General features: G+C 40.8%; 1 protein-coding gene across 1 annotated transcript; it reads right to left on the reverse strand.

The window, feature by feature from the left end:
* Positions 1-1242: 1242 nt before the first annotated feature.
* On the reverse strand, positions 1243-26611 carry cct4 (chaperonin containing TCP1, subunit 4 (delta)). Its single transcript, XM_020533814.2, has 14 exons — positions 26313-26611; positions 25868-25920; positions 19505-19594; positions 19088-19196; positions 14806-14948; positions 12935-13056; positions 9479-9611; positions 8042-8181; positions 3337-3433; positions 3101-3211; positions 2851-2981; positions 1934-2168; positions 1715-1828; positions 1243-1429 (listed from the first exon to the last, which is right to left on the reverse strand). Exons 1-14 carry the CDS (start codon positions 26419-26421, stop codon positions 1415-1417), a joined length of 1602 nt encoding a protein of 533 aa, XP_020389403.2. The 5' UTR covers positions 26422-26611; the 3' UTR covers positions 1243-1414.

The following is a 26611-nucleotide window of genomic DNA, read 5'->3' on the forward strand; positions in this document are numbered from 1 at the left end:
GGTTCTCCTGTTTGCTCCCACAGTTCCAAAGATGTGCTGGCTAGGATTAGCCATGGTAAATGCAGGTTACAGGGACAGGGTAGTATGCTGTTCAGAGGGTCAGTGCAGACTCAATAGGCTCAATGGCCTCTTTCCAACTCGGTAGGGCTTCTACAATAAATAGCTGCATGCTGTATATTTTGTTTGGAATAAGGAAACAACTTAGAACTTAAAAGATGCATGGATAGGGAAACAATGGAATATCATAAGTACAGATATACCAAATCACTCAAAATTGCATCACGGGTTCACAGGGCTACAAAAACCCAAACCGAGCAGCAGGCTTTATTTCTACAGGGAGGCTTGAATAAGTTATTCTAAACCTGTACTGCACTTTCATTAAAAAACAGCTCTGGCCATCATATTAGATAAAAATAATATACAGTAGACACAATGAAAAGTGTGTACAGAAGATTTAGGATGATACCAGAAACACATGGGTAGATATTATTGGGAACGGACTGACAGCATCCGTAAGAATGAAACCCACTAAGCGGTGATCAAACAAAAATCTTCAAAAAAACGTTTTCTCTCAACAGGGAGACCATTAAATAGAGCTATCAACATGACACAATCACCAAGAAATGCAATAGTAAATTCAGAGGAAATGTCTAGAGTAGTCAGAATGTTGACCTCACTATCCACTGGGAGTGGCCAAAACAAGGAAATGGACCAGTAATCCAGAGACCAAGGTTAAATTCTGGGTGGTGAGTTCAAATCCCACCAAGGGAGATGAAATGTGAATTCAATTAATAAGTCTAAAGTTAAAAGCCAGCTCAAGAAGTGACCATGAAACCATTGCCAATTGTGATTTTTTAAAAATCAATTTGGTTCACATACCCTTCAGGGAAGGAAATCTCTGGTCTACATGTGATTCCAGATCCACAGAAATGTTTGACTCTTAACTGCCCTCTGAAATGGCTAAGCACACCACTTAGTTAAAAAGCAATCAGGGATAGGCAACAAAAACTATTTTTGGTCAAAGCTGACATCCCATTAAAGGATGAAAAGCAATTGAGGAAAAAAGAACAGACGGCTGAAATAGTTCAATTTAGTTGAGGAAAAAATAGACTTGGGTGAAGCAGAAATTCTGGCACGGATTGGCTGGCCTGCACTGCATATTCTATGGTTAACAGTCATAATAAAAATGACTGCCATACAAGAACACAAAAGCTCAAAAGGAAAATGTGAATAAAAGCAAGGTGAATTTCAAACTTTGAATATTTTATTAAGTTAAAGCATTACTACAGTTAGTAAACAAACATGTGGCAACTCTGCATTGTTACTATGGAACATCAGAAAGTTGTGCTCAATCACAAGTTGGCACAGCAGACGACCATGGGTATTCAAGACATCTCAGTCACTTCTGTTGAATCTATCGTGCATTAACCTGGGGAAAAAAGTAACCCAAATTATTAAATATACTTTGACAAGCCAGGAATAAATTTACATGAAAAACATTCTAGTCTGATAACTGACATCAAACGGTAAGCAGCAGTAATGACACTACATACAGCATGAAGCCCAATTCAAATGGTAAAACAATTCTTCTACTCCATAGATCAAACCAAATTTCTGCTCATTTTTCTTGAAAGTAATTGCTTTGGGAGCACTGTAACAATAAGCCAAGTTTCATTCTTACCCTGCCCCAACCATACTTTAAAGAAACAATTACCACATCATCAATCTTCAGGATACTACGAACTGTTTCTGTAGCAAGTGTCAGAGCACTGAGGGAGACGAGCAAAGGTTGCACAACCAGCTCCTCCAGAATGTTAGAAATACCACCCTGAAAATAAAACAAAAACCAAATGCAGAATCTGTTTGCTTATATTTTTCTTCACTATGTCCCAGCAAAAAGTACAAACAGAAATATTAGGAATGCAGGTCTCACCTTTCTGACATTAATTCCTGCAGTCTTTTCTCCTTGTGCATGTCTGTTTCTCAAATCTGTGACAGTAGAAATTGGATTAAGACCTGCATTTTCAGCCAAAGTAGATGGGATAACCTCTAGCGCATCAGCATATGCACGTACACAGTATGCCTCCATGCCACTAAGAGTACGGGAGTACTCAGTTAAACGTACTGCCAACTCAATCTCAGGAGCTCCACCTCCAGCAATCAAAGCCCTGTTAAAAAGATATGAATTCAGTGGATTATGCAATTTGTTTCAATAAAATGTTGATCCTATCATTGTGTCACACCAAGATTTATTCCACATAGTGTCAAAAACATTATTGTTCTTTATTTATGATGGGCAAAATTAGTTGTGTAAATCTTTATACAAATTCCTGAACTATTGAGTTTCAATTGGTCAGCGCTTTTCTCAAGTCATACTGCTTTTAAAACCTCAATTCAAAATTCTCATGATTTAATGATGTAATCTTCTATCAAATACAAACAGAAAAATCAAAATGAATATATTCTAAATAAATCGACCATCAGGCTCATGTTGAGGGGTATCACAATTACAAAAGGAACCAAATAGCCAACTTAAAATCAACAGTATGTGAAGACACAAACTTCTGAAATACAAATTTAAATTTAAATTTTACTTCAAACCATGAAGTCCAGATGTGATTAAGGAATTAAAAATAGAAGACAACAGGAAATATAAACAAAAAAGCCAAATAATTCCCATTAATGGTCAAATTGTTACCTTCTCTCTTTAAAGGCATTTTAAACTCCAGCCTCAGATTTAAAGTCAAACATCTGCTCTACTACTTGCGTATAGACTGGAAATATTCAATTAAAAATTAGAAAAGTTAAAAACTGGCCAAAAAATTTGAATAAGACGTGGGGAAAAATTACCTTTTTTTTACCAAGCAGCGGATGACACAAAGAGCATCATGAATGGAACGCTCAGCTTCTTCCATTACCAATTTATTGGACCCTCGGACGACAATGGATACCGTTTTTCCTGGATTTGCACAGCCAGTAATCTATAACAGAAAGCAATCATTCGCATAACTAGGCAACGACAATTATTTCCAGTACTGAAGCTTCAATGCAGCCTCAACTGAAATCATTGCTTATTTCCATAGGGATTGCCCGTTATTACCTTAATCAGTTTGCCAGAACCATTCAAACGGATCTCTTCTGCCAACTCTGCTGTGCCTAACATATCCGGCATGAATTGGTCAACATGAGCAACTGGTTTTATGCCAAGAGTCTACAAAAAGAGAATATTTATTGGTTTTTAAGTAATGATCATATCAAGAATAAAAAATAAAACTGACTGCTTCTGTTTTAAAAAAGATTACATTTTGTCACAATTGTTGCACAAGTCTGTTGTACCTTACAGATAAACTCAATATCTTCTCTCTCGATATCTTTGATGACCATAATTTTCATCTTATTAAGAAAGTGCAAGGCCAGATCGCTAAGTGCATCCCTGTTAAAAAAAAATTAATAGTATTAATGTAGACTTCCATGACCAAAATTGAAGTAACAAACCATTTCAAAATTGCATGGCTCAAGGAATAGGAAGCATGGCCAGAGGAACAGAAATAATGCTAAAAGAGTCATACAGCATTTAATTAAACCATTTCTGCAAAATACCTTGAAAGAGGCCATTGTTAAAGAAGAGAACATAGATGCTTATGGCACCCAGTATCACATTATAATTCAAGTGTAAACTGAAACACTGCCCACAACACTCCTGGTCTTTGTGTTATACTCAATGAATGGTTTGTACTTTGGACTAGGATCAACTGGGAGCCAGGTTGAAACTGAAACTTGTGACATTTAGAAATGGACTTTCCAAGCCGATCAACTAAATATATTTCTGAAGTAATTTTGCTAATTAACTGCAGGCAAGGCTCTAATTTATGCCCAGTCTTAAATACAACATGCCAATGCTCAAATATCAAATTGTATGGGAATGGATGTTAGGGCAGTTGCATGCTTGGGAATGGATGTTAGGGCAGTTGCATGCTCCTCCTGTAGAATGTGGGAGGTAAGGGTCACCACTAGTGTCCCCACTGACTTCATCTGCGGGAAGTGCACCCAACTCCAGCTCCTCGGAAACCGCGTTAGGGAGCGGGAGCTGGAGCTGGAGCTGGAGCTGGATGAACTTCGGATCATTCGGGAGGCTGAGGGGGTAATTGAGAGGAGTTATAGGGACGTAGTCACACCTCAGGTACAGGAAAAAAGTAGATGGGTTACAGTCAGGGGACGGAAAGGGAACAGGCAGACAGTGCAGGGATCCCCCGTGGCCGTTCCCCTCAAAAACAAGTATACCGTATTGGATACTGTTGGGGGCGACGACTTACCAGGGGTAAGCCATGGGGTACAGGTCTCTGGCACAGAGTCTGTCCCTGTTGCTCAGAAGGGAAGGGGGGAAGAGGAGGAGAGCATTAGTCATTGGGGACTCCATAGTTAGGGGGGCAGATAGGAGATTCTGTGGGAACGAGAGAGACTCGCGGTTGGTGTGTTGCCTCCCAGGTGCCAGGGTCCGTGATGTCTCAGATCGTGTTTTCGGGATCCTTAAGGGGGAGGGGGAGCAGCCCCAAATCGTGGTCCACATAGGCACCAACGACATAGGTAGGAAAAGGGATGGGGATGAGGATGTAAGGCAGAAATTCAAGGAGCTAGGGTGGAAGCTTGGAGCTCGAACAAACAGAGTTATTATCTCTGGTTTGTTACCCGTGCCACGTTCTAGCGAGGCGAGGAACAGGGAGAGAGAGAGCAGTTGAACACGTGGACACAGGGATGGTGCAGGAGGGAGGGATTCAGATACCTGGATAATTGGGGCTCATTCTGGGGCAGATGGGACCTCTACAAACGGGATGGTCTACACCTGAACCAGAGGGGTACCAATATCCTGGGGGGGAAATTTGCTAATGCTCTTCGGGAGGGTTTAAACTAATTCAGCAGGGGGATGGGAACCTGAATTGTAGCTCCAGTGTACAGGAGGTTGAGAGTAGTGAGGTCATGAATAAGGTTTCAAGGTCGCAGGAGTGTACCGGCAGGCAGGAAGGTGGTTTGAAGTGTGTCTACTTCAATGCCAGGAGCATCCGGAATAAAGTGGGTGAACTTGCAGCATGGGTTGGTACCTGGGACTTCGATGTTGTGGCCATTTCGGAGACACGGATAGAGCAGGGACAGGAATGGTTGTTGCAGGTTCCGGGGTTTAAATGTTTCAGCAAGATCAGGGAAGGTGGTAAAAGAGGGGGAGGTGTGGCATTGTTAGTCAAGGGCAATATTACGGTGGCAGAAAGGACGTTTGATGAGGACTCGACGACTGAGGTAGTATGGGCTGAGGTTAGAAACAGGAGGAGAGGTCACCCTGTTGGGAGTTTTCTGTAGGCCTCCGAAAAGTTCCAGAGATGTAGAGGAAAGGATTGCAAAGATGATTCTGGATAGGAGCGAAAGTAACAGGGTAGTTGTTATGGGGGACTTTAATTTTCCAAATATTGACTGGAAACGCTATAGTTCGAGTACTTCAGATGGGTCAGTTTTTGTCCAATGTGTGCAGGAGGGTTTCCTGACACAGTATGTAGATAGGCCAACAAGAGGCGAGGCCACATTGGATTTGGTACTGGGTAATGAACCAGGCCAGGTGTTAGATTTGGAGGTAGGTGAGCACTTCGGTGATAGTGACCACAATTCGGTTATGTTTACTTTAGCGATGGAAAGGGATCGGTATATACCGCAGGGCAAGAGTTATAGCTGGGGGAAAGGCAATTATGAGGCGATTAGGCAAGATTTAGGATGCACAGGATGGAGAAGGAAACTGCAGGGGCTGGGCACAATTGAAATGTGGAGCTTGTTCAAGGAACAGCTACTGCGTGTCCTTGAAAAGTATGTACCTGTCAGGCAGGGAGGAAGTGGTCGAGCGAGGGAACCGAGGTTTACTAAAGAAGTTGAATCTCTTGTCAAGAGGAAGAAGGAGGCTTATGTAGAGATGAGGCGTGAAGGCTCAGTTAGGGCACTTGAGAGTTATAAGTTAGTCAGGAAAGACCTAAAGAGAGAGGTAAGAAGAGCCAGGAGGGGACATGAGAAGTCTTTAGCAGGAAGGATCAAGGAAAACCCTAAAGCTTTCTATAGCTATGTCAGGAATAAAAGAATGACTAGAGTAAGATTAGGGCCAGTCAAGGACAGTAGTGGGAAGTTGTGCGTAGAGTCCGAAAAGATAGGAGAGGCGCTAAATGAATATTTTTCGTCAGTATTCACACAGGAAAAAGACAATGTAGTCGAGGAGAATACTGAGATACAGTCTATTAGACTAGACAGGATTGAGGTTCATAAGGAGGAGGTGTTAGCAATTCTGGAAGGTGTGAAAATAGATAAGTCCCCTGGGCCGGATGGGATTTATCCTAGGATTCTCTGGGAAGCTAGACAGGAGATTGCAGAGCCTTTGGCTTTGATCTTTATGTCGTCATTGTCTTCAGGAATAGTGCCAGAAGACTGGAGACTAGCAAATGTTGTCCCCTTGTTCAAGAAGGGGAGTAGAGACAACCCTGGTAATTATAGACCAGTGAGCCTTACTTCGGTTGTGGGTAAAGCTTTTGGAAAGGATTATAAGAGATAGGATTTATAATCATCGAGAAAGGAATAATTTGATTAGGGATAGTCAACACGGTTTTGTGAAGGGTAGGTCGTGCCTCACAAACCTTATTGAGTTCTTTGAGAAGGTGACCAAGCAGGTGGATGAGGGTAAAGCGGTTGATGTGGGGTATATGGATTTCAGTAAAGCGTTTGATAAGGTTCCCCATGATAGACTATTGCAGAAAATATGGAGGCATGGGATTGAGGGTGATTTAGCGGTTTGGATCAGAAATTGGCGAGCTGTAAGAAGACAGAGGGTGGTGGTTGATGGGAAATGTTCATCCTGGAGTTCAGTTACTAGTGGTGTACCTCAAGGATCTGTTTTGGGGCCACTGCTGTTTGTCATTTTTATAAATGACCTGGATGAGGGTGTAGAAGGATGGGTTAGTAAATTTGCGGATGACAAAGTCGGTGGAGTTGTGGATAGTGCGGAAGGATGTTGCAGGTTACAGAGGGACATAGATAAGCTGCAGAGCTGGGCTGAGAGGTGGCAAATGGAGTTTAATGCGGAAAAGTGTGAGGTGATTTACTTTGGAAGGAGTAACAGGAATACAGAGTACTGGGCTAATGGTAAGATTCTTGGTAGTGTGGATGAGCAGAGAGATCTCGGTGTCCTTCTGCATAGATCACCGAAAGTTGCCATCCAGGTTGATAGCGTTGTTAAGAAGGCGTACAGTGTGTTAGGTTTTATTGGTCGAGGGAGTTTCGGAGCCATGAGGTCATGTTGCAGCTGTACAAAACTCTGGTGCGGCCGCACTTGGAGTATTGCGTACAGGTCTAGTCGCCGCATTATAGGAAGGATGTGAAAGCATTGGAAAGGGTGCAGAGGAGATTTACCAGGATGTTGCCTGATATGCAGGGAAGGTCTTATGAGGAAAGGCTGAGGGACTTGAGGCTGTTTTCGTTAGAGAGAAGAAGGTTAAGAGGTGACTTAATAGAGACATACAAGATGATCAGAGGATTAGATAGGGTGGACAGTGGGAGCCTTTTTCCTTGGATGGTGATGGCTAGCACGAGGGGACATAGCTTTAAATTGAGGGGTGATAGATATAGCACAGATATCAGAGGTAGGTTCTTTACTCAGCGAGTAGTAAGGGTGTGGAATGCCCTGCCTGCAAAAGTAGTAGACTCGCCAACCTTAGGGGCATTTAAATGGTCATTGGATAAACATATGGGTGATAATGGAATAGTTTAGGTTAGATGGGCTTCAGACTGTTGCGCTGACCCGTGAAACCATCGAGGGCCGAAGGGCCTGTACGGCGCTGTAATGTTCCAAGTATTTCACTCTATTTGCTTCCAAGTACCCCATAAATGGCATGATCAGAATATCATATGTTAATGAGTGAGAGAGACTAGTTGAACAAATATATAAACATCACAAATGCCCCTATTTCCAAAATGTTACCTGAGTAGATATGGTACAGATGCATGTCTAACTCAAAAAAATTACCTCAGAATTGATTTTTGAATAAGCAGAACATTGCAACCAGCTTTTTTAATCTGTTTCACCAAGTTCAAAATGTAGGCTCTCTCTTCACGCAACACGCGGTCCATCTGGGCGTAGTCAGAAACTACAACCTGACTTTCCATCTATAGAAGAAAGTAAACTTTACAAAGCTTTCTAATCACACCGCAAAATCCTGAGTATAACAACTTGGCTGACACTCCAAGATTGGAAATGGTTTATGACATCTATAACACACATATCAAATCTACGGTTAAGAAAGTTAGTGACTGGACAAAATCTCAATTGAGAATACCAACCATTATTCTGTCCAAAGCTTTAGTCAGTACTCTATTCCAACCAATTACGTCAGAGGCCATTGGATGCGATGCAAGAAAAATTTATAGTGAAAAAAAGATGGTGCACAAATTGTTGATCTGATTAAAGATCGAATGGGGATAATCGAGGCAGGCAACTGACAGGTAACTGATCCCAAATTCATGCCACCAGGCATACGACTTCTGCCTTATTGTGACAGAACTGATAAACTAAAGGATGTAAGCCTATTACTACAACTACATATTTTGAAGATTAACCAGGAATATGCAGTTATATAGCATTTTATTTCACATGGCTTAGTGTGAAATTTTGTTGCAGATTGCTCCCTTAGAGCACCTTTGGGTAGTTTACAATGTTAAGGACTCTATAAATTGTAGGTCAGTAAGGACTTAACAGAAGGGACTCAAGAATAAAATGAATGTTTTCCAAAAACTAACCTAAGAAGCTTGCAAGGGAGTCCTGAATAAATATTTAAGGGTGCAAGCAATGGTCAGTATTTAAAATGTCAAGAATAACATTCATAGTTTTGCATTAGGACCAGAACATCCCACATGGACTTCTCGCTTTAATATTCATCTTCATTGGGAAATAGTTTAAATAAAAGTTATCAATATATTTAAAAGGGGAAAATGAAATCTGAAGTCATTCCAATTGAAAATTTCCAGTTAAGGTGTGCCATATGTATCGGGCACCTTAACATGCACACAAGCAGGGGACCTGCTGCTTTAATCTAAAAGCTTGGGTATCTGCCTTCTTCAAAAGTGCACTTGCTAACTATCAAGTGTATTGGGTAGCAACAGCCAAACAGGACTGGTAGACATTCATGATGGTTACTGGCATTGAGAACAATGGAGAAGCAGACATTATTATTGCACTTTTATTTCTCACAGGAATTGTTAGGGTTAGGCCAAATATGAGAATTGACTTAAATACACTAATTGTTCTTTTCACATCTCACCTGTACCAAGGTTCCTATTTTCATTTATCTGCTCAAAATGACAGTTCATAGAAGATAACACTTTCACAACTGCATTCTGTGTTTCATACTTAAGAAATAATTGTGAGACTCAATGTTTCAGCTAAATTATACAGAAATATACTTACGTCAGTCTTTGGAGCAGATAAACAGAACTGGATGAGCCCTATCTTGGCCTTTTCCACTCGACTGACACCCGCGTTAACTACTTTCTGAGTCAGAACTAGTCCATTCACCAATTCACAGTCATCAATAGTTCCGCTGGAAGGCAAGTTTTGATTATTAAGATTGATTTTATAATAAAAAAGGCATGATTTAAAAAAAAAAGTACCACTTGTGAAGACTAACTTGCTTCGAACTGCTGTTTGCTGAGTGAGGGCTCAAATCCACGCTCAGAGGTGTGATGTACAACTGCGTGATTGTAACTTGAGGGAAGGAGACTGCTTTTATCGTCAAGGTGATTCATACGTGACAGTTAAGAACCCAAAACATTAAAGCAACTTCTTTAAAACAAAAATCATTCACGGGATATGGGTGCAACTTACTAGACTACACTACTTATTGGCCATCCCTAACTGCCCTGAAAAAAGGCGGCATGCTGCCTTCTTGAGCCACTGCAGATCTTGGAATGTAGGAATATCCAGAGTGCTTTAAGAGAAGATTAGGATTTTGATCCAGTGACATGAAGTAACAGCAATATATTTCCTAATTAGGATGGTCTGTGGCTTGGAGGGGAGCTTACAGCCATAGAGGTCACATATTTGTGTTGTTGCAGTGAATCTTCAAGATGTTGGTGGAGGAGGAGAGGATACAAGCGGAAAGAGATAAGCCTGAGGCTGGCACAGTAGAGAACAGGAGCAAGTTAAACAGTCAAGGCAGGCAACAGCAAGGCAGAGAACGAGGTAAGGCCGATAAATTAATTTGCATTATTTCAATGCAAGAGGCCTGACAGGAAAGGTAGATGAACTCAGGGCATGGTTGGGAACTTGGGACCATGATATCTTAGGTATTACAGGAAAGTGGCTCAGGGAAGGGCAGGACTAGCAACTTAATGTTACAGGGTATAGATGCAACAGGAAAGATAGAAAGAGGTGCAAGACGAGAGGGGGAGTGGCGTTTTTGATCAAGGATATCATTATGAATGTACTAAGGAAGGATACTTCTGGCAGTACATCATGAGAAGTTATACGGGTGGAAATGAAAAATAGGAAAGAATGATCACCATATTGGGATTGTACAATAGGCCCCCTAGTACTCTGCAGGATATTGAGAAGCAAATAAGTAAGGAAATGTCAGGTATCTATAAGAATAAAAGGGTGATAATGGTAGGGGATTGTAACTTTCCAAACAGATTGGGACTGCCATAATGTTAAGGGCTTGGATAGTGAGGAATGTGTAAAATGTGTACAAGAAAATTTTCTTAATCTTATATGGGTGTATCTACTAGAGAGGGAGCAAAACTTGACCTTCTTAGGAAATAAGGCAGGGCAAGTGACTGAGGTGTCCGTGACAGCGCACTTTGGGGCCATCGATCATATTCTATTAGTTTTAAAATGGTTATGGAAAAGTATAGACCAAATCTAAAAGTTAAGTTCTAACCTGGAGTAAGGCCAATTTTGGCAGCCTTACGCAAGAACTTTCAAAAGTTGATCGAGAGTGGCTATTCACAAGTGGGAGGCCTTAAAAATGCAAATAACAAGAGTTCAGAGACAGTATGATTCTGTTAATATAAAGTCCAAGGCTGGTAGGTGTAGGGAATGCTGGATGACTCGAGAAATTGAGGCTGTGGTCAAGAGGAGGCAGCACATGGCAGGAATAGTCAGCTGGGATCGAGTGAATCTCTTGAGAAGTACAAGGGCAAGGACTACACTCAAGAGGGAAATCAGGCACAAGATAGCTTTGGCAAATTGGGTTAAGGAGAATCCAAAGAGATTCTACAATAGATTAAGAGCAAAAGAGTAACTAGGGACAGATTAGGACCCCTTAAAGATCAACATGGCCATCTGTGTGTGGAACCATAGGAAGCTGGTGAGACACTAAACAAGTATTTCACATCAGTATTGTCTGTGAAGGAGGAAATGGAAGCTAGTGAACTTGGGGAAATAAATAATCATGTCTTGAGAAGAGTCCATATTAGAGAAGAGGTGGCGCTCGACGTCTTAAAATGCGTAAAGGTGGATAAATCCCCCAGTCCTGCTCAGGTGTATCTAGAACCTAGGAAAGAGATTGCTTGGCCTCTTGCTGAGGTATTTGTATCACTGATAGCCACAGGTGAGGTGCTGGAAGACTGGAGGATGGCTGAAGTGGTGCTATTTTTTAAGAAAGGTGACAAGGAAAAGCCACAAAATATAGACCGGTGAGCATAACATCAGTGATGGGTAGGTTGTTGGAGGGGATTCAGAGGGACAGGATTTACATGCATTTGGATTGATTAGGAATGGTCAACATGCTTTATGGCGTGGGAAATTGTGTCTCAGTAAAGAGATGACAAAGAAGATTGATGAAGGCAGAGTGGTAGACATTGTCGAGATGGACTTCAGCAAAGTGTTTGACAAGGTTCCACACAGTAGACTAGTTAGCAAGGTTAGATCACATGGAATCCAGGGGGAGCTAGTCAATTGGACACAAAATTGGCTCAAAGGTAGGAGACAGAGGTAAATGGTGGGGAGTTATTTTTCGGACTGGAGGCCTGTGATCAGTGGTATGCTGCAAGGATCAGGGTTAACTGTTTTTTTTTATCATTTATATAAAAGATTTACATAAAATGATCAGCTGATTCAGCAGGCTGAGGGATCAGGTCTGGGATCAGTTTATGCATCTTGGCCACCATGCTTTTTAAAATATTTTTTGAGACTATAATGTAGCTGCTCCAGTACTGCAAATATTTACTGACAAAGTTGATGGAACTTAATTCAAAAATCACAAATGGCACTTAAATGAAAATTATATAAAGCAGACTCCTATCACACATTCTAGGGCAGAATACCTACTTCAAAAATTCAAAAATAATTATGTAAAGTTGAAAGAAATTCATGCAAAGGTTCCTCATTAATTTGATATCATAGCTACCTTATGCAACTGGAATCAAGTAAACAGCTTAAATTTTTTTGAAGTGGGAATATCTCAGCAATGCTTAGTTGATTGCAATTAGTGCTGCATTTATCAGTTTTGAAAGTGAGCAAGGGCAAATGGGAAGTGGTACCAATAGGTGATTGGTTTTGTCATTTCTGATTTCACAAAGTGGGATTGAAGAATTCAGAAAGAAACAAACAATGGACACAGGTGAAGTCATATTAGTTGCAAACAAATTAAGAAACAAAAAGAGATCGAGAAAATGATAGAAACTTTGTCATCTTTTTAAAACGCACTCTCTCAATTTACTACCGGTAGGAATGAGATTACGTGGTTTGATGTTATGGTTGTGTTGTGTTACAGGAAAAGAAATATAACTAAAAAGGGCGATGAGATTAATTTTCAGCCCCAAATTTTTGTAATTAGATAAATGGGCAACTGACATGTAACTGCAGCAAACTCAAGTAGACAAGATATGAATTACTGACAAATTCATAGATTCTTGTTCTTACCCTAGTTTCCTGACAATTTTGATATCTCGAAGGTCCACACTACTGGCAGTTGCAGGATCAATTACATTCATTACTGCATCAACACTCATTGGAGCAAGAAGACTGGCATACTGGGAAACAACCTACACGACAGAAATTTCCGTTTAATTTCAGCTGATTATCATAACTGTTCACCTTGAGGAAATACTAATTACTGGCAGCTGGCATGACCATTTTATTAACAATATATCACCACAGTACTTTCACACATCTGGGAATCTTAATTTTATATCCACCATCTTGGAAACAAGCCACAAAATTTTAAATTGTTGATTTTCTTTTGAAATTTAGTATTTCTATCTCCCTCTCAAATATTATCTGGTCATCCTGCCATCAAACGTTATCTGGTCCTCTTGTCAGTCTCTCCTCTTCTGCATACCTGAACCCTTGACTATCAGATTGAAAAAAAAATCTTAAAATTTAGACACACTTCTCCGGAACAAAGCATCATAACATAGCAAGACTTAGATACTCAGTCCAATAAAAACTTCTCTTTCATTTAGATGTTAACATCAGAGTTTTTAAGGATATCCTCCAGACTGTTCAAACAACAGCTTAACATATTAACTTCTTCAGCACAGCTATTCACTTTGCAAACATTCTCATCACCAACCTCTCAAGCTTTATTCCAGCCATAGAACATGTCCAGAAATGGGCACATTATTATGTACTCAAGTAGGAACTACTCTAAGAGTATGCAACAGGAACTGCAAATCAAGTCTTGTACTATCTCAGTAAACAATCCCAGGGAATCCTCCTGCTGATTACCACCCAGCACACTTCTGCCCCTACCCAATGAGCAGGCCAGCAAAGGCATACAAAATGCTGTACTCAAGATGGAGGATTTCATGTGTCTCAAGCCTAGGAGTACTGCCACTTGGCCTGTGCCTGGAAACGAGGGAACACAAGGAAACTTCACCCAATCTACACAAGGTATATCTGGCAGTAGTACAGTCCCTCAAATGAGGAAATCCTTCACCATATGACATTACAGGTAGAAGTACAATTACATTATGATAGAACAGCAATTGAACAGTGGACATGTACACATATCTTGTATCAGCTACAGAATAGTCACTTAGCTCCACAGGGTGGGCAATGCCATTCAAACTGGCAAGCTCACACTTCATCACTCCAAGGATGAAACAGCACTTGACAACTCAACGAAGTGTAACCTGTTGATGCCTGAAAAATATTCTAAAAACTGTAGGCAGAAGGAACAAATCAGAAGGTGGTTAGCTGGCCCTACAAATCAAGGCTGGTGAGAAACAAACAAACAAACAGGCAACTAACAAGGAAATCTTCATCCTCAGCCACAGTGGAAATCCAGTACTTAAGTGCAAGAGACAGGTCAAAGTGTTTGGAAGCAACTTCAGTCAAAAGTGAACAACTCTCCTCTCCCTTTAAGTCCCCATCAAGGAAGCGAATTCAGTTCATTTCACACAAGACATTATAAAGTAATGAGTACATCGGACATAGCAAAGGCTATGAATCCAAGATATCTTTGTCTAATGATTTGATTTGAGGTTTTCCAAATAGCATTCCTACTTGAATGAACATGAATAAATCTGCACTTCATTCAATGAGCCAAGAGGAAATTTCCTGACGTGCAATATGCATGATACTCAAATGACTTTTAAAACAGAGTTGTAAATTGGCAATATATTTAACAATAAATTATAATACTTTGAATATAAACATTAAGTGCATAGTAGGCTATTGAAATTGAGATGACCTGTGATATACAGTATTTTTCATCATCAAAATATTTATGATGCAAAGCCTATTAATAACATAGAAGTTATCAGTATGAATCACACAATTGTTCTTACTTTGGAGCTGAGCGCTGTGGTAGCACTGTTCAGGAGAGATTCTCGGTCACTTAGCTCCACAGGTTGGGCAATGCCATTCAAAACCTCCACTCCCTTTTCTAGGGCCTTTTGGAAAGACTCGGATATGATTGTAGGATGGATCCCTATAACAAAATTGATCAGTTTTGCAAAAAACAAAAAAGTTGATTAAGTTAACATTCCTTGTAAGCATTTAAGCATGTGATTAGCACATCTCCGAATTTCATAGACAGGAGTTTTACGAAAGTTAAGGAAAACAAAATCAATCGGAGGACAGGGAAAATGAAACTATTGACTTGCTCGCCAAGCTGGTTTGTTTTTGTTCAGACGTTTTGTCATCATGCTAGGTATCATCATCAGTGAGGCTTCCGATGAAGCGACGTTATTCTACTCCGCTTGGAATTTATCCGTTATGGTGAGCAGTGTCATTTTCGGTTTTGTTCTGTATAGATTTGTGCATAGGGTCCAATTCTATATGTTTGCTAATTGCATTAAAGGGTTGAAAACCATCCTCTAGGAATTCCCATGCACATCTATGTTTGGCTTGGGCTACTATAGTTACATTGTCCAAGTTAAACTGATGGCCTTCATTGTCCGAGTGTACTGGTATTAAGGAAAGTTCATCGTGTCATTTTGGTGCTAGTGGATGTTCAATGTATTCTGATGGCTAGTTTCCTTCCTGTCTGTCTGATGTAATATTTGTGGCAGTTGCTGCATCATATTTCATAAACGACATTGGTTCTGCATGTTGTGGGAATGAGATCTTTAATTCTTGAGGATTGTTTGTTGTAGAGTGGCTGTGGGTTTATGTGCTACCATGATACCTAGTGGTCTTAGGAGTCTCGTTGTTAGTTCTGATATGTTCTTGACGTAGGGCTGTGGGGCCAGTATGTTGGGGCATACTGTGTCCTCTTGTTGTCTATTTAGTAGGCACCTACGGATGAAGTTGCGGGGATATCCGTTCATGGCGAAGATTTTGTATAGGTGCTCTTCCTCTTTCCTGCATAGTTCTGGAGTGTTGCAGTGAGTGGTGGCCCGTTTAATTAGTGTCCTAACACAGCTTTGTTTGTGGACGTCAGGGTGGTTGCTGTGGAGGTTGAGGATTGGGTCACTGTGGGTTGCTTTCCTCTAGTGAGGTTTGGAACTCCCGGTTGGTCATACGTTCAACTTTCGACATCCAGAAATGGAAGCTGATTTTTGTTTTCTTCTTCTCTTGTGAATTTAATCCCCACGAATGTGGTTGATGAGGTGGTGGGTCTCTTCTAGTTTGTTGTGTTTAATAATGACAAATGCATCATCTACGTACCAGATCCACAGTTTAGTTTGAATCCGGGGCAAGGTGGTATGTTCTCGTCTTTGCGTGACTACCTCGGATGAATCCTGAGATGGGTGACCCTATGGGTGTGCCATTGATATGTTTGTATACTTGACCATTAATGATGAAGTGTGTGGTGAAGCATAGGTCTAGTAGTTTGAGCATGTTGTCATTGCTGATGGAGTTGCTGGTCTGCGTTCCTGCTTCATCTGGTAACTTGTTCTATTTCTTTGGCTAGTGGGATGTCGACTGACAAGAATAAAGCTGTGACATCAAAGGATACCACAATCTCGTTGTCGATTTTTTATGTTCTTGAGGGTATTGAGGAATTCTTGGCTTGAGTGGATGGAATAGGGTGATCCGTTGACTAGGTTTCAGTCTCTGTTGTGGGTCCTTGACCAGTTTGTGTGAAGGTGTGCCCAGTAGGGAAACAATGGGTCTAGGGGAACGTCTGCTTTGTGTACTTTAGGAAGCCCATACAAGCAGGGGGTGTTTGTGCCTTCTGGTTTCATTCTCATGGAGCCTGTCTTGGTTATCTGTCCTGTGTTCTTTAGTCTCTTCAGTGTCTGGGTGATCCTATTACTTAGTTGTGGTGTTGGGTCTATCGCCACCCGTTGGTAAGTGTTTGTAGCTGTGAGCAATGCCTGTGCTTTGTTCACGTAGTCTGGTTTGTTCATGATAACGGTCAAGCGCCCTTTGTCTGCTAGTAGGATCATAATGTTCTTGCCTTTCTTGAATTTATCTAGTGCTTTTCCCGCTCATATGTTCAGGGTGTCCCATTCGTTCCTTCGGTATAATTAGGGGATGAAAATTTGTCTGATGGCTTGTTGTGTTTTGTCCATGAGTCTGTTGTCTTTTAATGTAGTTTTCAGGGTAGCCATGAAGTCTGTTCTGTTCGCATCTTTGTGGTCATAGTTCAGCCTGCGTTATTAGGACAGCTTTCACAGTTTCTGAGAGTCGTCTGCTGGATAGGCTTCTTACCCATGTGTCCGGTTTGTCGTTGTCCTGGTCTTTGTGGTGGATCAGTTTGGCAAGTTTCTCCTGTAGCTTGTGTCTCTTCTTAGTTTTGGTCTCGTGCTGATAGATGGTGATGGCCTGTTCTAAGGTTGTAATCCACTGCTGGTCTTTAGCGTTTAGGTATCGTGATTTTTGGCACAAAATTTCCCATTCGTACCTGTGGAGTTGGTTATGGGCATAATTAATCATTACCCATAGCATTCTGCGTCTGTTCTGTTCAGCTATTTTGTGTGCCTGTGGGTTGTTGAGTGGAGGTTTGTACGTCATGCTGCAGGGCAGTACCTGGTTCCTGAGGCATTCGTGGAGAAAGTGAAATTGTTCATGGGTAGAGCTTCGTCAGTTGGCGAACTTTTCCCATTGTCGGGCAATTTTTAGCATGTTGCGCCCATAGGTGTTTAAAGTTTTAGCAAAGATTTGTAGTTCGGAATGTGGGTGAGGGTGTCAACAAGTCAACAATCTCACCCACAACCTGAACTACAAACTTTGCTAAAACTTTAGAAAGAGAAAATGTTGGAAATAAACCGTGAAAATAGTAAAAAGAAAAGACAGGAAACTATTTATTGAACCCATTTTCCTAATCAACCTGTTCAGAGATGTTATTACAAACCTCTGAAGCAGGTTGGACCTGAATCCGAGCCTCATTAAGAGCATGCAAAAATACCCACAAATAGCAAGAAAACAAGGAAAACTGGAGATAAGCTCGTTTTTTTAAACTTTGAACAAAAGGTCAAAACAGTCTGCGTTATGGTGGAAACTATGCTTAAGTGGTATTATCCTGGGAGGACAGATTGCACACAGGAATTGAGGTGGTGCTCTCTTGGAGTTCAGTAGTGCTAAGAATTAAAACATCAGCTGACATCAGACCTCAGTCAAGCAGAATATCTTCTACATGTTGGAAGGCTTGTCACTACCAAGGGTTCACTATCATGTCAAGTTTTGAACAGAGGGTTGGCTAGGGCTGGGAGCGTTTGGAACCAAACTAAGGTGGTAGCTGATAACCGATCATGGTTGAGCAGAAGGGGAAGAGGTTAGAGCATGTTAGAAGTTTGTTAATCAGGAGTAATCAGAAGAAAAAAAAAAGTAGAGCCAGGGTTAAGACTGAGCCAAAACTGTTGGAGAAAGAGCTTGTGAGCATGCAAAAGAAGTGCAGTGGATATTAAACATGAAATCCAGATAGAGTGTCGTTGAGGTGGTAACAAGTACAAAGAAGATACAGCTAGCAAATCGGTCTTTGCAAAAGGGTCATAAATTAAAAAGCATATTAATTAGCTTAGACAAATCAAGTCTCAAGTCCAAATCCTTTTTTATTTAAAAAAGGCCAATATATTTATGCTCAACTTGTATCAAACTTTGGTTAGTTTACACACAGTACCACATGCAGCTTTGGTCACCGTATTATAAAATGACAGATTCCAGAGAGGTTGCAGGGAAGATGCCATGAGAAATGCATGGACATATAGAGGTAATACACTAGATCTCCTTATTCTTGAAAAAAAAAGGCTAAGGGTTGACCCAAGAGATCTTTAAAATTACGGAAACGAATACACAAAGTGATTCCTCTGTGGGGAACAGCACAACTGGAAAGCATCCATATAAGACAGTCACAACAAAACCTGATCGGAAATTCAGACGACACTTCTCCATCCAGAGTGGTGACGTCTAACATGCTACCACACTGGGTAATTCAAGTGAACAGTATCAATTCATTTAAGGGAGTACTAACTAATCAAACGAGAGAGAAGAGAAATAAAGGGTCATGATGATAAATTAGGATGAGCAAAGATGGTAGGAAGTTGGAGTGGAACATTAGCACTGACTGGTTGGATTGAAAAGCCGTTCTTGGGCTATTGTCGTATGCATCAGTCTGATGAAATTGCTTCAAACCAACATATTGTACTGAGTCAGTTCTAATACGTTTCTTGTAATACATACCTTTTTGAAGCAGTTTAGCACAGTAGTCAAGCAAAGCTCCTGCAATTACCACAACAGAAGTGGTTCCATCACCAGCTTCCACATCCTGAGCCTTTGACAACTCTACCAGCTTAAGTCAAAGAAAAAAAAATTAGACTACAAGCCTGGAAAATTTTGCAAGTTTTAAATGGTAACTGTTCATTAAAGGTGAAACAAATTAGTTTTTACAATGAAATAAACAAATGATACAGCCAACTTTCAGACCTTTTATGATTGACATGTTTAATCAAAACATTGGAATTAATATAAAAGATATAACACTTTAACTGGTTTTAGATTCAAAAATATTTCTAATTAGTTGCTGCACAAAGCCAAAGCCAATTGAAACGTTTAAAAGTTTCTAGCAGAATCTTGACAGAGTAAATTGACAACACTGACCATTTTTGCCGCTGGGTGCAAAACTTGCATTTGCTTCAGTATAGTTGCGCCATCATTGGTAATGGTCACATCACCTTTTCCATCTTGTATCTACAGGAGAAAAAATTAAAATTAGCTTCCACAAAACCCAAAGCAAAAAATGCATAATGGATGATAATTTATATTCTTGCAAGTTAGCATGTAATCTGAGCAACCTTTGACACCATGAGGGGGGCAGGATGGGGAATGGAAGAACTTGCATATTTCCCCAACCACTTCAAAAGTATGTCATCACCAAATACTTGGCAGTCAATTCTGAAGCGTAATTAAGACACAGGCAAACACAGAAGTCAGCGAGTACACATATAACTTGATCCTTACAAAAAGAGGAATGCTCAAGAACAGTTCACTAACTTCTACAATTCTAAACGCAAATATACATATCTCAAACTTGTATTTTAGTATTCAGTACACTTGTTCAATGACCTACAGTATAACACTCCACCATCTGAAAGCTACTCAAAGTCAGTCAAGGTGGTGGTCAATCAAATTTTGAACACCAATGAGAAAACTCCCGTCTATACAAATTGTAGCTCCTTAATCTGACAGCCTTGAGACCGCGAGACAACAGAGGCTTTTGCTGGATCATAGGAGGTCATCTCACACAGTAAGCATGTGCTTTTTAAATTAATCTGGACTGGTCTATGTAACAATTAACTACAGAAATGGTTGCCTGTGTACAACCCCAAGTGCATGACTACTACAGAGGCAGGAAACATCAAAATAATGTTAATTTTTTAAAATTCATACACAGGATGAGGGCGTTACTGGCTAGGCAGCATTTATTGCCCATCCCTAATTACCCAGAGGGCAGTTAAGAGTCAACCACATTGCTGTGGGTCCGGAGTTACATGTAGGCCAGACCAGGTAAGGATGGCAGTTTCCTTCCCTAAAAGGACATTGGTGAACCAGATGGAGTTTTCCTGACAATTGACAATGGATTCACAGTGAACATTAGACTCTTAATTCCAGATATTTATTGAATTCAAATTCCACCATCTGCCGTGGCGGGATTTGAACTCAGGTCTCCAGAATGTTATCTGGGTTTCTGGATTAACAGTCCAGTAATACCATCACTAGGCCATCACCTTCCTAAATGCAGGAAGGGTTTTTCCGATAACCATGGAGTCCAGAACCAGGGGTTACACTCTGAGGATCTGGGTTATGTTATTTTGGACAGATGAGAAATTTCTTCACCCAGAGATAGGTGAACTCATGGAATTCTCTGCCACAGAAAGTGGTTGAGACCAAAACATTGTTTTTTTCAAGGAGTTAGAACATAGTTCTTAAGGCAAAAGGGATCCATGGATTAAGGGAGAATTCAGGATGATCAGCCAGGATCATACTGAATGGTCCATCAAGCCCAAAAGGGCTTAATGGCCTACCCTACACCTTTTTTCTATGTCTCCAAAAGGGTCCTCCCAATATTTTATCCATATCTGATAAAACCTACCAGTTCATTCAAGTTGATAAGGACTGCAGAATTTTTTTAAAAAACCTGTTCGGTGCAGAATTTTGTTCTTCTCGAAACCAGAACCAGGAATATGTTTTTGCAAAATTCTCCATTTTGCAACTTGGAACATTGAGCTTAAATTGATTGTCAAGTATAATTCAGTGTGGCACACTTATACAAAAAGTTACTTACATTCACACATCAGGCCCTGTTCTTTGCAGACAAAGACCTGTTTCAACTCAACAAAATTGGGGGCAGCTGTTCTGTGGTTCATTACTAATGGCAATCATTTTAATGTTCAAAGTAAGGAGGGAGCAAAATTCTTAAATTGCATCCAGGAGAACATTTTGGCGAGTACACAAAGACATCCAACAAGGAAGGGTTCAGATCTGGACCCAATTTTCAGAAACGAGCCTGAGCAGGTGGAAAGCAAATCAATTGGGAAACATTTTGGAAATAATATCAGTAACTTGATTAGATTTAGGATTATAATGGAAAAGGATATGGGTGGGCTCGGAATAAAAGTTCTAAACTGGGGAAAGACTAATTTTACAAAGAGACATGATTTAGCCCAAATAGGCTAGGAGCAACAGTGGGAAGCACTCAATCAGAAAATAGCAAGAATGCAACATAAATACATTCCTGTAAAGACAAAGGGTGGGACTAAGACTGGAGAACCCTGGATGTCAAGGGACAAAAAGGATGGGATTAGCAAAGAGAAACACTTACTGCAGATACAGACAGTTCAACACAGGGGGACTTCAAAAGGACATTGGGAAAGCTAAAAGCATACAAGAAAGCATTGGCAGGTAGAATAATAGAAAATCTGAAGTGGTTTTAAAACATGTATAAAGAACAAAAAAAACACTCGGGAAAGAGCAGGACCCATTTTGGACAACTGAAGTAATCTGTACATGGACCCCCAAATTAATACCTTTGTGGCAGTCCTGACAATGCATAAATACAATGCACATGTAGAGATCAAGATGGAGAGCGGAGAGCTGAAGTATTAGGAGAAATTAACAGACAGGAGGTACTAGTGAGTTTCGAAGCCTTTAAAGTGGACAAATCCACAGTCCCAGATGTGTCCCAGGTTGTCGAGGTAGGCAAGGGAGGAGATAAAGGATCTTAGCAGTAAATGTTCATATCTGACTGGCCACAGGAAAGGTACAGAAGACTTAATATTGGAACAATGGTAGCAAAGGGATAGAACCCAGAAATTACAGGCCAGTCAGTCTAACCTCAGTGATGGGCAAGTTATCAGTAAGAATTCTGAGGGACAGATTATATCTGCACTTGGAGAGCCACTGCCTGATCAGGGCAAGTCAGAGATTTGTTAATTGAAGGTTTTATTTCATAAAATTTGATTGAATTGTTTGAAGTGGTAACCAGGAGTGTTGTTGAGGATAATGCATTTGATACGGTCTACAAGATTGATTTTTGCAAGACTTTTGATTACGTCCATCACGGTACACTGGTAAAGAAAGTAAATGCTCATGAGATCCAAAGCAAGCAGGCACATTGGAACCAAAATTGGCCAAGAGTTAGGAAATAAAAAAGTGATGGTAAAAGGATATTTTTGTGTCAGAAGTTTGCTTTGAGTGAGGTTCTGCAGGGCTCGGTGTTAAGACCCTTGCTGTGGGTGTACACCTCAGATTTGGACTTCAATAAAGACAAATGGATATAATTTGGCAGCCATTACTGAGATGTGGTTGCAGGGAGACGTGGTGTGGGAATTGAATATCTAGGGGTACTCTTTTGGAAGGGTAGAATAAAAGTTTTCTTTGTATTAGTTTACGGGATGAGGGAGTCACTGGCTAGGCAGTATTTATTGCCCATTCCTAATTGTCGAGAGAGCAATTAAGAGTCAACCACATTGCTGTGGGTGTGGTCACCTGTAGGCCAGACCAGGTAAGGATGGCAGTTTCCTTCTCTAAAGGACATTAGTGAACCAGATGGGTTTTTCCAACAAATGACAACTGATTCATGGTCATCATTAGACTCTTAATTACAGAGTGGCTTTTTTCAAAAAGAAATACCACTAGGCCATTACATCCCACTTAAGTTGCGTATATTTGTCAGTGAAGGACTAGATCAGTGATGCAGAGAAAAATTATCAGTACTGAAGATCAAGACATCAAATTAATCTGGGTAGAAACAAGAAACAGTTAAAGGAAAGTCCCTGGAGATAGTAATCTCGACATTCCCTAAACAGTAGTCCCATAGTGGGGTCAGCATAAACTAGGAAATAATGGGGCTTGTTCCTACTTTTAAAAAAAAAAGGTACAGCATGAATGATTTTAATATGCACATCGACTGGATTAATCAAATTAGCAACGGCAGCCTCAAGGGGAAGTTCATTACATGTGGAGATTGATTCTGAACATGTTGCTCCAAGAAAGAGAGCAAGCAATTACGGATTTGGTATTTTGCAATGAAGTGGGAACATAGTAAAGATTCCTCTCGGGAAGAATGATTACAGTATGCTAGAATTTCAAATTCGGTTGGAGGATGAGAAACCAAGGAATCCCACGCTAGCATTCTGGAGTTAAATAAAGGTAATTACGTAGGCACGAAGACAAATCTGGCCTGAGTGGATTGGTGGAAAGACAAAGAAGTAGGACAGTTGATAAGCACTGGCAGATGTTTAAGGAGATACTCAATTCCTCCCAAATAAAATATTTTCCACCTATCTTTGGAAGAGTATTGGAATCAATTAAGGAAGTTATAGCAGAACATTTGGAAGATCAATTTAATCAAGCAACGTTAGCACGGCTTCATGAAAAGGATATCCTGTCAGATTAATTTCAAGTTTTCAGAGGAAGTCTGAACCAGAGTGAATACAGAGGATTAGTAAAAGTGGTGTATTTGGATTTCCACAAGGTGCTTGACAAGGTACTTCACAAAGGTTAAATTGTAACAGCCCGTGTTCGAGAGTATGTTGGCACGGATAGAGAATTGGCTTACGGGCAAGGAGATATGGGTGTGTTTTCAGGTTGGGGACCCATTACCAATGGGATTCCACAGAGATCAGTGCTGGGACTGAAACTGTTTATGATATATATTGGTGACTTAAGAGGAAGAAAGCAAATGTACCTGCAGCCAAATTCGCTGAAGGTAAAAATAGGTGGAAAGACAGATTGTGAGAGGGATACGAACAGTTCAGAGATATTTATAGGTTAAGTATGCAGGCAAAATGTTGGCAAAGAGTATAATTTGGGAAAACATGAAGCTCATTTCAGAGGGGAAAACTAAAGAAGAGTATTAACTACATGGAGAAGAACTGCAAAAATCTGCAACATAAAGTGACGTGGGGGTACTTGGGCATGAAACAGAAAGCTAGCACAGATGCAGGTGATTAGGAAGGCTAATGGAATGCTGACCCTTATTTCAAGGCAGTCAGAGTATAAAAGAATAAGGATATTTTACTGCAACTGTACAAGGTGCTGGTGAGACTGCATCTAGAGTGCTGTGAGCAGTTTTGATCCCCTTAAGAAAGGTATTATTTCATTGGAGTCAGTTCAGAGAAAGACTCACCAAGATGATCACCACTATGGAGGGACTGTCTTATGAGCAGTGGTTGAAATGTTTGGAACTTATTGGAGTTTAGAAGAATGACACATGATCTCATTTGAACATATAGGATTCTTAAGGGACTTGACAGATTAAATGCTGAGGATACAAATTTAAAACTGAAGCGAGGAGCTATTATTTTCCCTCGGACTTGAAGATATGGACTTGAGGATTGTTAGATCAACCATGATCCTATTGAATGAGTGAGCAAGCTCAAAGAACCAAACAATCTACTCCCACTCCTATTTTTTATGGTCCAAAAGAACAAAGATTGCAAGAGAAGGAAGAAACATCCATGGCTAAGCAAGAAAAATGAAGATAATGTTAAGATTAAAAACTACAGTATACTATATTGCAAAGGCCAGTGGCACGCGAAAAGACTGGGAAATGTTTAAAGATCAAAGGGTTACTAAAATGTCATAACAGTAAACTACAAAAGAAAACCACAGCAAAATACAAAAACAAATAGCAAAAGCTTCAAGATATGTAGAAAAGGCAAAAGTTGCTTAAGTAAACGTTGGTCCTTTGGAGGGGGGAGACTGGAAAGTTAACAGTGGATAACACAAATTTAGGATATCTGGTCGGCATGGACGAGTTGGACTGAAGGTCTGTTTCCAATGCTGTATATCTCTAGGACTACGACTCTATGTCTGGTTTAAAAGTATGACAATTATCAGTCATGGGGAACTGGTGTATTCTCCGCAAAGACACATCTATTGGTAGGCCGGTGGACTATAATCAGCACTCTCCTCTCATACAGTAAGTGTTCTTTTTTCCCCTTATGTTAGTATTCTTGCAAGTTGTCCTGATGAGCACAAGATAAAAACTTCAAAATCTTTTTACAGCAATGTTCACGTTTTGCTGTCTGTCTACTTTTGAAATCAATCGTAATTAAATGACAGAGATAGTAAGAACTGCCGATGCTGAAGTCAAAGATAACAGTGTGTGGAGGAACACAGCAGGCCAGGCAGCATCAGAGGACCAGGAAAGCGGACGTTTCTGCTCCTCTGATTCTGCCTGGCCTGCTGTGTTCCTCCAGCTTCACATGGTGTTATCTCTTAATTAGATGACAATAGGCAAAGATGCTATACATAGGAGCATAAAGCGAAAAGAAAGAAAAAGCCTTGGTAAACTGCGGATACGCAATAATTTATGAAAGCAAATGTTAGGTTGATTACTTATGGAAATTTTATTATGCCAAGTACTAAGCATTAACCTAACTGCTGCTTGAATAAAAACACAAGGTAAAACAGATTCGATATGTGAAAGAGAAAGAAACAAAAGCACAAAGCATGTACCATCTTATCCATGCCCTTTGGGCCAAGACTTGTCCGTATGGCATCTGCAACAGCTGAAAGATAAACAAATTTTTAAAAAAACGTATTGATTTGAAGTTATTTTTATTCACATCGATGAAAATCTGCTGAGCGGAGGGAATCTGTATCTGTGGAGCATACACTATATTTACCCTGAGGGTGGGTGAATCGCCGATGTTGGGATACCCAGCCATCACTTTTACTGTAAATGGTCTTTACATATTTCTCCAGAGCCTGAACTTTCTCCCCGCACCCCGGTTATGCGGCCCATTTCCCCAAACCCCAGCGCCCGCCCCCAAACAAACTTTGTCTCGGTGGCTCGGCAGACCACAGTTAGCAAACCCCCTCCCCTTCATCCATCTCCGTGTTTCTCCGACATTCCCTTGCTATTTTTCCGCCGTTGGATCATATCCCTACCCGGCCCCACCTTTGGCGGCGGAGATATTGCTGAAGCGGATCTGAGCCGGTTTCTCACGGTCCTGATAAACTCCCTTGGCCGCGCCGTTCGAGCCTTTGCTGCAGCTTTTCTCGGGCATCGCTTAGAGCGGGTGTGGGCCGGATGGCGGCGGAACGGGACCGGGGGCCAGTGGATGGGACCGGATGGCGGCGGAACGGGACCGGGAGCCGGTGGATAGGACCGGATGGCGGCGGATTGCAGCGAGGGAACCGGCGTTCTCTGAGGCGGAGAAGCTTCCAGAAACGGAGAGGACCCAAGCCCCGCCCCAC

The sequence above is a fragment of the Rhincodon typus genome, chromosome 9, assembly GCF_021869965.1.
Source record: "Rhincodon typus isolate 14 chromosome 9, sRhiTyp1.1, whole genome shotgun sequence".
NCBI classification, from domain to species: domain Eukaryota; kingdom Metazoa; phylum Chordata; class Chondrichthyes; order Orectolobiformes; family Rhincodontidae; genus Rhincodon; species Rhincodon typus.